At 42.8% G+C, this 13726-nt stretch overlaps 1 protein-coding gene across 2 annotated transcripts in view; it reads left to right on the top strand.

The window, feature by feature from the left end:
- The first annotated feature begins 8901 nt into the window (after window positions 1-8901).
- SART3 (spliceosome associated factor 3, U4/U6 recycling protein) overlaps window positions 8902-13726 on the top strand; it is a 32669-nt gene continuing 27844 nt past the window's right edge. The window contains exon 1 of one of the 2 annotated variants that reach the window (XM_051972968.1): window positions 8902-9239. In XM_051972968.1, the coding sequence (XP_051828928.1) occupies window positions 8922-9239 (318 nt within the window). In that variant the 5' untranslated portion in view covers window positions 8902-8921. Of the gene's footprint in view, window positions 9240-11387; window positions 11502-13726 lie in introns of those variants that run through there. The other variant, XM_051972969.1, reaches the window with a different exon arrangement.

The raw sequence follows: 13726 nt of genomic DNA, 5'->3' as shown, positions 1-13726 counted from the left end.
TGAAATGTAAAAAAATATAAGTCATTCCTCAACTGAAAAATGGTCAAAGGATATGGACCAATTTTCAGATGAAATTAAAACCATCTCATATTTTTAAAAAAATGCTCTAAATCACTGTAGGTCAGAGAAATGCAAATTAAAACAACTCTTAGATACCATCTTATACCTATCAGTTTGACTAAGATACAGGAAAAGATGATAAATGTTGGAGGGGGTGTGGGAAAATTGGAACATTAATCCATTGTTGGTGGAGGTGCACAGTTGATCCAGTGATTCTGAAGATCAATTTAGAACTATGTCCAGAGGGCTATCAAACCCTGCCTACCTTTTGTTCCAGTTACTACTGGGTCCGTATTCCAAGGAGATCACAAAAGAGGGCAAAGGATCCATATGTGTAAAAAATGTTTTAGCAGCTCCTTTTGTAGAGGTGACAAGGAACTGGAAATTGAGGGGATGCTCATCCATTGGGGAATGGCTGAATGACTTATGGCATATGAATGTAATGGAATATTATTGTTCCATAAGAAATGATGAGCAGACTGATTTTAGAAAAGCCTGGAAAGACATGAACTGATGCTGAGTGAAGGGATCAGAAAACATTGTACCCAGCAACAGCAAGATTGTGTGATCAACCCTTCTTAGCAATTCCAATAAATTGTGGATGGAAAATGCCATTTATATCTGTTGTGTCCTTCTTTCTAGAGCCCCCAAGTTGGGGTGATAAAACATACCATTGCTTTCCAGAGCCCCCAAGTTGGGGTGACAAAACATACCATTGCTTTCTAGAGCCCCCACACCGGGATGTTCACCACCTCGTACCACTCTTCCACCTGGTATCACTCTGCTTCAATCACAACAGGTTGTCACCGTCCCCTGACTTCTCAGGAAGGTCGAGAGCTCTAAGGGGGAGTTGGGAAGCTGAACCAGACATTGTTAGCAGGTTCCCTCTGGGATGAAGGGTCTTATATCTCACCCAGAGTTTCCCCATTGACTGTGACCCTTTACATATATCCAGAGAGAGATTGAGACTGAATATAGATTGAAGATACTATTTTCATCTTTTTTTTTCTCTCTCATGGTTTTTCCTTTATCTGATTTTTCTTCTCCAACTTGGCTCATATGGAAATATGTTAAAATATAAATTTAAAAAATTATACTGTTTTATCCAGGTAGAATATAAACTTGAGGTCAGGGACTACTTTGGTTTTTATCCCTAACACAATGCTTTGTACATAATGCTTGATATAATTGTTTGTTGAATTGGAGGACTTTTCCCTTCTGGAGAATGTGACCTGTGACCTTTGTATCCCTCAGTGATAAGAAATAGAGCATAGTCAGGTGGGAGCATTGTTATGTCCATGATCAGTTCAATAAACATAAATTCCCCAGATCTGGGCACTGGGAATGCAAAGTCCCTGCTCTCAAAGAGATTCCTTTTTATTGGGAAGTAAAACATACACAGATGAATAAAGGAAGTCATTTTATTTTTATTTTTTCCTTTTTTTTTTTAATTATAGCTTTTTATTTACAAGTTATATGCATGGGTAATTTTTTTTTTGTTAAAGAATAATTTTTTTTAAATTTTTTATTTAATAATTACTTTATATTGACACTCGTTTCTGTTCCGATTTTTTTTTTCCCCTCCCTCCCTCTACCCCCTCCCCTAGATGGCAAGCAGTCCTTTATATGTTGGATATGTTGCAGTATATCCTAGATACAATATATGTTTGCAGAACCGAACAGTTCTCTTGTTGCATAGGGAGAATTGGATTCAGAAGGTATAAATAACCGGGAAGAAAAACAAAAATGCAGATAGTTCACATTCGTTTCCCAGTGTTCTTTCTTTGGGTGTAGCTGCTTTTGTCTGTCATTTATCAATTGAAACTCAGGTCTCTTTGTCAAAGAAATCCACTTCCATCAAAATATGTCCTCATACAATATCGTTGTCGAAGTGTATAATGATCTCCTGGTTCTGCTCATCTCACTTAGCATCAGTTCATGTAAGTCTTGCCAGTCCTCTCTGTATTCATCCTGCTGGTCATTTCTTACAGAACAATAATGTTCCATAACATTCATATACCACAATTTACCCAGCCATTCTCCAATTGATGGGCATCCATTCATTTTCCAGTTTCTGGCCACTACAAACAGGGCTGCTACAAACATTTTGGCACATACGGGTCCCTTTCCCTTCTTTAGTATTTCTTTGGGATATAAGCCCAATAGAAACACTGCTGGATCAACGGGTATGCACAATTTGATAATTTTTTGGGCATAATTCCAGATTGCTCTCCAGAATGGTTGGATTTGTTCACAACTCCACCAACAATTATGCATGGGTAATTTTACAGCATTGACAATTGCCAAACCTTTTATTCCAATTTTTCCTCTCCTTCCCCTGCCCCCCCCCCATGGCAGGTTGACCAATATATGTTAAATATGTTAAAGTATAAATTAAATACAATATATGTATATGTGTCCAAACAGTTATTTTGCTGTACAAAAAGAATCAGACTCTGAAATAGTGTACTATTAGCCTGTGAAAGAAATCCAAAATGCAGGCGGACAAAAATAGAGGGATTGGGAATTCTATGTAATGGTTCATAGTCATCTCCCAGAGTTCTTTCACTAGGTTTACCTGGTTCAATTCATTACTGCTCTATTGGAACTGATTTGGTTCATTTCATTGCTGGAGGTGGCCACGTAAAGGAAGTCATTTTAAAGAAGGCTTAGTAACAACTGGACAAATTAAGAAAGGCTGGATTTGAGGGGTCCCTAGAGCTGGTTTTTTTCCTTTATTTTTTATTTTTATTAAAGCTTTTTATTTTTCAAAACATGTGGACAATTTTTTAACATTACACCTTGCAAAACCTTGTGTTCCCATTTCCCTCCCTTCTTCCATGCCCTCCCCTAGATGGCAAGTAGTCCAATATATGTTAAACATGGTAGAAATATATAAATCCAATATATGTATACATATTTATAGAACTATTGTGCCACACAAGAAAAAACGCAAAATAAAAATGCTAGCAAACAACAAAAGGTGAAAATGTTATGTTGTAAACCACACTCAGTTCCCACAGTTTTCTCTCTGGGTGTAGATGGCTCCCTTCATCACTGAACAATTGGAACTGGTTTGAATCATCTCATTGTTGAAGAGAGCCACGTCCGTCAGAATTGATCGTTGTATAGTCTTCTTGTTGATGTGTATAATCTCCTGGTTCTGCTCCTTTCACTTAGCATCAGTTCATATAAGTTAGAGCTGGGTTTTGAAGGAAGTTAAGAACCCTCCTGAATTCAGATTTGTGTCCACTAGGGGTCACACTGAGCAATGATATTTCTACTCTAAAACCACATACTAAGACATAGAGATTATGTGGTATAAGAGAATTGGATTTGGAGTCAGGGGTTCAAATCCTGCTTCAGATACTTTCTGAACCCAGAACATGGGAAATGATCCCTCTGGGTCTGTTTCCTTATCTAAAATGATTAAGTTGGGCTCTGACCTTCAAGATCCCTTCCAGCTCTAGGTCTGTGGTCTTACTACAGGTCATCCACATCCATGAAATGATAGAATCTCAAAGTAGTGACATCATGACAATACATTTAACTCATTTCCCTTAACAAGGTCAGCTGAGACTTTCCTCAAAACCACTGCCTGAGGCACATACAAATATGGTGGGTTCTTTGATAGACCTAGATGGCCTGATTCAGTGTGATAAGGATGGCCTTTCCTTGGTCACTGATGCTGATTCATTGACACATTAAAGCATCTTTTACATTCTTACATACAAAAGACATTTTTTTAGCCTGGACTGACCAAGCCTATGTCATGGTTGGGATCTGATCAGCAGGCCCAGGGGAGATCCCCAGCACTGATCTCAGTGTCCAACTGTTCTCTAACATGAACCCTAGGATGCCAAAAGCCTGCTCTGCTCTAATCCTGGGGGTTGTTGATGGCCAAAGTGGGTCACTTTTTTGCATTTTTGATCTCAAGCAGAAGGTAGCAGGTGTTTGTTGAACTAAATAATACAGCATTCATTTAATAAAATTTATTTGTGCCCATTCCTTTGAACAGCATGGTAGGGAGACAGGAAGTCTTCCACTTGTGGTTCTAGCCGCTGTGTGTCAGGGGTAAGGGATTGGGGGAATTGAGAGACAGCCTTATGCTAAGTTTACAGTCTGTGCTTCTAGCATCTCTGCATCTTAAAGGAGTTACTGACCCCCTCCCCAAGCCCACCCGTTGTCCCCGTCTGGTCTGGGTCTCTGTCAACAGCACTTCACTCAAGCACCTGATGGATGGAGCAGCAAGAAGGGACCTCAAAGCTCGGGTAGCCCAACCCTCAGGTTTTAAGAAGAGGGAACGGGGGTCGTGAAGATGGAGTGACTTCAGCCTCCAACCCCAGCACCTTTCTGTGGTGCCCTGCTGCAGCCTAGTGCAGTCACGAGGCACCAGAGCCTCCATCCGCAGCAGGGGGAGCTGGAGCAGGCGGTCTCCTCGGCTCTGGATCTTTTCCCCTAAAAAAAAGACAAGGTGATTCGGTGTTGGATACAGGGGGTCAGACCCTGGGCCCACCATGCCCCGGCTGTGAGTGCAAGCACGCCGCTTCCTCTCTGTGCCTGTGTTCTGCTCTGTAAGATACAGGAATCAGACTGTGTCAGGTTCTTGTTTGTGGCTCAGACTCCATGGGCAGTGAGTCTGGTAAAAGCTACGAAGCCCTGCTCAGAATGTGTTAAATAAATGTTTAAAATCAGATTTATGCTTACAAATGAAGTCAATTATATATGTGTGTATATGTATGTGCGTATGTACATGTGTATGTATATATGCATATGTGTATGTGTGTATGTATTATAAAACATGAGTTCCCTAAACTATAGTCATCTATCTAGTTCAGGGAATGTCAGGTTAAAAACCCCTGACTGTTTTATCTCTCATCAGTAAGCAGATATTAAATACCTACTGTGTGCCAGGCACTGTTCTAGATACTAGGGATGCAAAATCAAACCAAACAGTTCTTGTCCTTAAGAAACCAAGCCCTGTTCTGTTGGGGGAGATTCTGTGGGATGTGCATAGTAGGGCTGTTTGTGGGAAGCAGTGAGCAGGGTTACGTGGTACAGTCAGACATTAAAGGGAGCTCGGAGACCAAGTCTAGGGGCTCAGAGAGTTGGTCATGGGCAGTAAGTGTCTGAAGCAAGATTAAACCCAAGGCATTCTAAGTCCAGCACCATGCATTTTGCTCTGCGGCCAGTCTGTATCTCCTTACTGACTCATTGTCTAAATGGATTTCCAAGTATAAACTTTGTTTGGATTCTGGGAAGTTGTAATGAATCTATCATTTTCGTTGTCCTCTTCTACTGTTTATATTTCTTTTCTTTTATTCCCTCCCTCTCTCTCTCCTTCTCTTCCTTCCTTCCTTCCCCCTCCCCCTCCTTTTCCCCCTTCCCTGCTTGTCTCCCTCCCCTCCTTCTTCTTTTCTTCCTCTTCCTCCCTTCCCCTCCTCTCCTCCCCTCCAAACCACTCCCAAATTATGCCAGAACAGTTTAAAAGAATCTTTCTAATCCAGGGATTGTTCCTCTCTCCCAATTGCATTCTCAAATATACTCACATGAGCAATGCTTGTGTTTAACACATTTTAACTGCTTTAAGATTAAAAAAACAAAACAACAGCTAGTGTTTTCCCCTCTGAGAGTCTTTTCATCTACCTACATATGTTGTGGTAGATCATTTATCTGCCTATTGTCTCCCTTATTATTATTCTGTTAGCTCCTTGAAAGCAGATACCTTGTTTTGTCCTTCTGTGCTTAATCCTGTGCCTGGCATAGATCAGGGCTTCTTAAATTTTTCCCACTCATGATTTCTTTTCATCTGAGCAATATAGGGTATATAGGTATGTACAATAGGAATACAAATCATAATTCCATTACCCCCCACATTCAATTCTGAGACTTCATATGGGGTTGCAACCCATAGTTTTAGCGGCTTAAGAGTAAGGACTTAATAAATGCTTGTTGATGTGACTTTTAGGAAACAACCTTACTAGTGTCTGTATGGAAAACCTTTAGACTTCCACGAGGGAATCATTTATGATAGCACAGAAATTTTCCTTTACATTCATATACCAAGTTTGTCTCCTTTGCAAGTTTGTGCTACCAAAAATGCTGATATAAATATTTGGGGGGATGTGGAGATTTTATCAATAGTTCCCTTAGATGTTTGCCTTTATGGAAGAATCTCCGGGTAAAAGAATATGGGCATTTTAATCACTTCATTTGGATAATTCCAAATTGCTTTCCAAAATGATAGCATTGATTTGCTGCTTCAACAATAATGCACTAATATACCTATTTTCCTAAAAACTCCTCTAGCATGGACTATTCCCATCTTTTGTCATCTCTGCCAATTTGTTGCATGAGGTAAACTTCAGTTTTGATCTACCTTTCTCTTATTAGTGATTTAGAGTATTTTATGTAGTTATTAATAGTTTGCTGTTGTACTTTTGAGAACTGTTCTTATAATTTGATCAATTATCTATTGGAGAATGGTCATATTTAAGCTCTCCCACAAATCTTAGTGCAGTTTTAAGATGGCTTATGATTCGCAGGGGTGCTCAAACTATGGCCCCCCGCGGGCCAGATGCAGCAGCTGAGGACGTTTATCCCCCTCACCCAGGGCTATGAAGTTTATTTAAAGGCCCACAAAACAAAGTTTTGTTTTCACTATAGTCCGGCCCTCCAACAGTCTGAGGGGCAGTGAACTGGCCTCCTATTTAAAAAGTTTGAGGACCCCTGGATTAGAGTCAAACTTTAACAGCTTAAACATAATAGGACTTGTGGGATACTATGTATGTATATATGTCTCTATCTATAAATGTAGATGTAAATATCTTAGATACCAAACCCTTATCTAATATATTTTATGGATTCCCTCCTCCCCCACTTGACCATTTCTCTTAACTTAGATGTATTATCTTGCCTGTATAGAAAATTTTCAATTTCATGTGATATTAACATTTGTGATTTCTTCTATTCCTTGATTATATCTCCTATCCCTAGATGGGATAGCTATATAATCTGCTTGTCTCCCAATTTCTGATAGGATCATTATAGTCACATGTCCATTTGTGACTTATGGTATATCCAAATTTAATTTATACCCGATGATTTTGCTATTTTTGTCATAGATTTTTTTCCTAAGTAAATTTTCAGTTTATGAATCTGGGTTCTTGAATCCCATTTTTTCTGATTCTCATTTCTCTAAGAGACTGTACATTGATTTACCTTTCTGTTTTACCAGATGATTTTGATGAGTGATACTTTATAAAATAGTTTGATTCTTCATCCTTAACTCATTTATTTTCCTTTATATTATCTTTCATCTTTTCCCAATGGATTATTTTTTATCAAGTTCTGTATAAAGTTCTATAAAGCATCCTTGTGATAACATAACATTAGAAATTAAGGTTGGAAATATTTTTATATTGACACAGTACAGGCATGAGCAATGAATATTTCTCCAGCTATTTGTTTTTATTTCTCTAAGTCATTCCTTGTAATTGAAGGTATTTATACCAAATCTTATATGTGGTTTGGTAACGGGATGCCTAAATTCTCATAGCTTTTGATGGTTTGCATATAGTTCCTCTTGCATTGGTATACAGGTCTAGTGGATTCTTTTTAACTTCCTAGGATCATAAAGTGGTAACAGAGCAGTGGGTAACTTTTTCCATTTAAATTACATCTCATTACCTCAGTTATCTGCTTTTTACTTTCTGTGAATTAAACATCACCTGACTCTAGGGAAGGGAAAAACGTTATCATTCTGTATATATATTCATGCGTGTACATCAGGATTTAATGTGCTTAATTGATAAATTGGTAAAGTATATTCAGTTTTCTTTAGGGCCTTGACCTTGGGAACTTGTGTGTGTGTGTGAGAGAGACAGACAGACAGACAGACAGATAGAGACAGAGAGAGAGAAACAGAGAGAGAGAGAGAGAGAGAGAGAGAGAGAGAGAGAGAGAGAGAAAGAGAGAGAGAGAAAGAGAGAGAGAGAGAGAGAGAGAGAGAGAGAGAGAGAGAGAGAGAGAGAGAGAGAGAGAAAGGGTCCTTTGTTTTCGACTGACCTTTTCTTCATTGTCAGGTTAGACTGTATGTGTCTCTCTGAATGGGGCCAGAAGATATGAGTAAGTCCTTTTTACTGAGGACATGGGGAATGATTTATTCGAGGTAACTGAGCAAGGTACGGGCAGGTCCCAAATCCCGTGCAGTTTCCTGCCCGGGGATGCAGAGCACAGGCTAGCTCCGTGTTAGCTGCGGGGCGGGGGAGTGAGTCATAACTAACTGGAGTCCACTGGACTAGGATAGTTTAGTTCCAGACGTATCGAAGCCCGGTGTAGTGGAGCGGGAAAACACTAGAGATTCCTACGCAGCTGACTACGTCTGGCAAAGCTAAGCCAAGGCGCGCACGCGCGGCCAGAGGAGCACCGCAGGCTTAAGTGCCTTGATGCACCTGCCTGGAGCACGCGCCCTGCGCAGACGTAAGGACCAGTAGGTAAAGCTCCCTTGTCCTTCCCAAAATGGCGCCTAATCCTGTACGGCCCGCCCCCCTGCGGTGTTTCGACCTTCTCTATGGCCCCCACTTCCTGTCCATGAACCCGGAAGTCTGCCCTTTGTCACGCCTGGACGGACGCGGCAGGCCAGGGTCCCTTCTCGCTCGGGAGGAGTCCGGCTGAGAGAAGACCCTCCTGAGTCCGTACGGCGCCCCCGCAGCCATCGTGCCGCCAGAGCGCCCCTGGCAGCGTCACCGCCCCGCTAGTAGGATTGTGATCTGGCGTGGGCACGGTCAATCTCAGCGTCAAAGTGACGTCACAGCGGCGTCGGCCTCGAGCTCGCGGGGAAGAGACGCGGGCGGCGCAAGATGGCGGCAGCAGCAGCAGCGGCGGCCGCTTCTGGGCCCCGGGCGAAGGCGCCGGCGGCGGGGGCGGGGGCTGTGGCGGTAGAGGAGACGGAGGACGAGGAAACGGCGGCGGCCCTGGCTATGACTGCGGCGCGCGGGCGCCCCGAGCTCGAAGCGCAGTCGGAGGACTCGGGCGGGGGCGGCGACGGCGGCGACGGTGACGGCGACGAGGACGAGGATGAGGACGAAGACTTGGGCTGTTCCTCGGGCGAGGAGGACGATGACGACGACGACGAGGAGAAGGAGAACGAGGCGGAGATCCAGAGGCTGGAGGAGCAGGTGCGCTGCGGGGGAGGGGCAGCCGCGAGGGGGAGGGGCAGCACGGCGGCCGTTGCTGGGACTGTTGCCCCGGAGTTTCGCGCACGCGCAGTGAGCCCCACGTGCGGCCGAGCCGGGCCCGCTATGCCAAAGACTAGGCGGAAGGGACCGGTTGGCGTAAGGGCCCTGTCCTTGGGTGGCTCTCCCTCTAGCGGGCCATGAGTCCGCAGGGAAGACACGGGCATGAGGGGGTCTCGAGGAGGAGGGGAAGAGTGGGCCAAGCAACAGGAACAGTCGGAGAAAAGGCTTCAAGTCGGAGGGGCATGGGGTTAAGAAAGCTAGAAAGGGAGGAAGGAAGTTTCTTTAGGGCCCTTTCCCCCCGCAGTGGCCCCTTTAGGCACATCTCTCTGCCTGCTGCCCAATTCATATTCCTCTTGCCATTGGCAGACCGGCGGGAAAGAGAAAAGCGGTTCCTCGGAAGTCCTCCAATAATCCTGGCCATAAGGCAGGGGGGCAGTAGCAGCACTTGGAGGTGGTCTGGCGGGGCCGGGGCCCGAGGCGGGGCAGTCAGGGCCTGGCCCTTTGGCCCCACTGGCCGCTGAAGCCTTCCCATGAGCACAGAACCTGGTATCTCCTCTCGCAGGCCGGCCCCTTTTCTCCAAACAGTGGTTTTTCTTCCTCTGACAAATGGCTCCGCATTCTCTGAATGCATCTCGAATTAACTTGTCAAAATCGTTGTTGGGAATTGCAAATTAGAGTATAGAGAATTTTTAAAAGACTTGGCAGGTATGAAAATGCCAAATACAGGACCCAGGAGAATTTGGGACCGAGGTGGTAGGGGAAAATGGAGAAGCGAGAAATAACTGACATTGGCAGAATTGGCATGTCAGTGGGACCTCAGAGGAAGGGACAGAGTTCCATCATCAGAGCTGGGCTGGAGAGTGTCTCTGCCAGATCTTGGGGAAGGGCGGTCTGGGACAGGTACTGAAGTGGGATCTAAGTGAGAAACATGAGATGGGTCTGGAAAGGAGCTGAGGTTGGAGACAGAGTCTGGAGGCAGATGTGTGGCCAGAGAGTTCATCCTTGGTCCACCATGGGCAGCGAGTGTGATTTTGGAAGCTTTCCTAATGAGGGAGTGACGGGGGATCTGCATATAGTGTGAATTTAAGTTACTTGTAGCCACCCACACCCCATGAAGCCATCAGCCTCTGGAAGGCTTGGACTGCATGTCCCCTTAAGCATCTGTCATTGGGTCTTTTAAAGAGTTTTTGTTTTTTTGTCTTTTGTATCACATTTGTTTCTGAATATATCCCTTTCTTCTCCTCAGTGAGCTGTCTCATAATGCAGACTGAAAAATAATGAGGGAAGAAAGCAGTTGAGTGAAACCAGTCTTACAGCAATCTTTTGACAACAATGCCACATTGCACCTCATGAAGGGAGGTGAAGTGCGATTTCTCAGCTCTTTTTCAGGGTCAAGCTTAGTCATTATAATTATAGACAGTGGACATTGGTCTTGGACCAGAAGATGTACAATACAAATTGATGGTTTGAGTTGAAATGAATTAGGTTGATCAGTACCTGCACAGTAATTTGCACAGGAGCTACTCCAGATCAGAACCCATCTGCTCACAGAGGCGACTCTGGAGGTCCCTAGGTGTGATGTAGCCTGGTACCTCTTAATTTCTCTTAATTTGAATGGGGCTTTCCCTCAGGACAACACTATACATATCCCTTCTTCCAGTCTCCTAAAGATGCTGAAGGGAATGTGTAATGCTCTGACCATAATGGGGACCTTTCAGACAGGCTTTCTGACAGACTGAGGGAGCTGGATTTTCAGTTTCCAATTCTCACTGCAGAGCGTACTTGATGAGACCTCATAATTCATTTTTGTTCTCATTTGTCACGTATTAGAGGAGAAAAGATGACATAATATTTGGACACATTTGTATTTGTGGATTTCACTTAAAATAGCATCCCTGAAAATTCCAGAGATGAGATTTCCAGCCAATATAAGTTTGCACCCTTACTTCCTTTGGCTGTTTGGGTCACCCCACCTGTTTGATGAGGTGGTTGGGTCACTGAAATGTTTAGTTCCTAGAGCTCCAGGGTGCTGTGCCTCTCCTCTTAGCCTTGACGTGGTGGTCTCCAGGTTGAGCAGGAGCTAGGTTGGTCAGAATTCTCTCAGGACATGAATTTAACTCATGTGGCTAATTCTTTCCTATGGAGCATCATTTTGACTGTTGACATGGCACAAGGAAGTCCAAGGAGAGCATACATATGCTGGTAAGTTAGATATTGATGCAGGTATGCTGGTAATAGCTGTCTCATTTTAAATAAATCTCAACCTGGGCATTCTTATCTGCACACGTCTCATAGCATCCCACATGCAGAATTGGAGGGCTCTCCAAGGGCATATGGTCCAACCAAATGCTCTTATTTTACATATGAAGAAACAGGTCCGGGGTAGGAGGTCATTGGGTGGCCCAAGGACACACAGGGAGGAAGTTGCAGAGGCAGGATGTGAACTAAATGGCTAATGCTATTAAGTCGCATTCTTATTTGTCAAGTCCATCTATATGTACATAACTTTCTGATTCTAAAATAACAGTAGCTCTTGTAGCATAAAGAGACTTGTAATTTTAGGGATGAGAAATACTAAGTCCAGATTGGTGATTTTTCCTAAGGCCACAAGTATGAATCTGTATACATATATACATAGCAAGGTGATAGTAGATCCAGCGACCTCCTCAGTCCTACAGGATCACACCCTTATGCCCTAGGTCCTCACCCCCTTACAGAGTGAAGCAACAATAAGTGTGGTCCAGAAGACTCAGCTGGCAAGCCAGTTAATGTTGAGCCTCTGATATTAATAATACATTTTATTCATAGTGCTCACTGCCAGAGCTTACTTTGTTGCCTAGTGGACTTTGCAGAAACTCAGAAGTTTTGAGCCTGAGTATCTGGTTTCAGATCTCAGCTCTGGTCTTAGCATCTGTGCAGCTGTGGCCAAGTCACTTTACCACTCTGAGCCTCAGCTTTCTCTGCAAAATGGGAAAATTGCACTGGAGGACCTCCAGAGGACTTTGTGACCAGCTGTGAAGTGTTAGTTTTATAGTTCTAAGTTTTTATGTACCACAGCAAGAGAAAATTAATTAGAGGTGAGAAAAAAATTGTTGCCTTATCCTTAAGAACCATGGCTTTGATGCTGTATTTTTCAGATTGAGAAGCTTTACTTTATATAGTATTTTTGAAAACCCTGTAGTATTTTTATCCTTCAGAGGTTCCATAATCTTGATCAAGATCACAAAGTTAGGTCAAGATGGGCTTTTCTAACCATCCTGCTGTGCCTCCCAGACAAGCAGGCTACTTCTGTAGGTGCAAGAAGCTCAGTCTGGATAGGGCTCATTTTAAATTAATAACTATCATGTGGGCAGTTATAATGAACATAATGATATATTGATTTCCCTCCCTAGCTGCAAAATGCTTTTTCATTTTAATAACAAAATGATTCTTACCTTGAAATTAATAGTTATCCAGCTGTTGTCCCTAATGTTTATTACTCTGAAAACTTCTACTTTTATCATTTGTAAGGGAACTCTGATTAGTTCCAGGCCCATTAGTTTTTACTCAAGGTTTTTTGTTTTTACATTTTGCCAGTAGAACTTGTTCTGTTACTTATGGATGGAAATTGGTTGTTGAAGTGGATCGGTGAGTGTTAAGAAGCCTTAACACTTTGGGCTTGGGCTAGTGAACCTTGTGAGACAGACATGTCTCCTGGCTTGATGATAACTCTTCCCTTTTTTTTTTTTAAGCTTTTTATTTTCAAAACATACCTAGATAAATTTTCAGCACCTTGGAAAACTTTTGTGTTCCAGATTTTTTTCCTTCCCTTCCCCCCCCATCCATTCCCCTAGATGGCAGATAATCCAATATATGCTAAACACGTGCAGTTCTTCGATACATATTTCCACATTCCACATTCATCATGCTGCACAAGAAAAATCAAATCAAAAAGGAAAAAAATGAGGAAGAAAACAAAACGCAAGCAAACAGCAACAAAAAATGCAAATACTATATTGTGATCCACACTCAGTCCCCACAATCCTTTCTCTGAGTGCAGATGGCTGTCTCCATCACATGACGAACTGGCCTGAATCACCTCACTAACAAGTCTTTCCTTGACATGCCTGTGTAATTTGATTGTCTTAGGTAAGGGACAGTGGAAGTTGGTTTGAACAGTTATTTAATACTTGATATCCCCTTGGATTCCTTTATGTCATGCTCTCTCCCTTTTCCAGAATGTTGAAACACATTGGATTATTATTCAATATTTTTTTCCCTTTAAAAATATTCAATTGATGCTTTTTATTTTTAACATCACTTATTTCCAGCATACCTCCTTGTGCAGTAGAAAGATCCTTTATAACAACTAAGTGTGGTTCAGTAAAGCCTCAGTGTCCTGGCTATGTGGGTGATGTGAGTCCTCAGAAGTCAAAGGGGTCACCATG

The sequence above is a fragment of the Antechinus flavipes genome, chromosome 1, assembly GCF_016432865.1.
Source record: "Antechinus flavipes isolate AdamAnt ecotype Samford, QLD, Australia chromosome 1, AdamAnt_v2, whole genome shotgun sequence".
In the NCBI taxonomy this organism is placed as follows: domain Eukaryota; kingdom Metazoa; phylum Chordata; class Mammalia; order Dasyuromorphia; family Dasyuridae; genus Antechinus; species Antechinus flavipes.
Note: the sequence above shows the minus strand (reverse complement) of the source record. Positions and strands in the feature narration are given on the sequence as shown.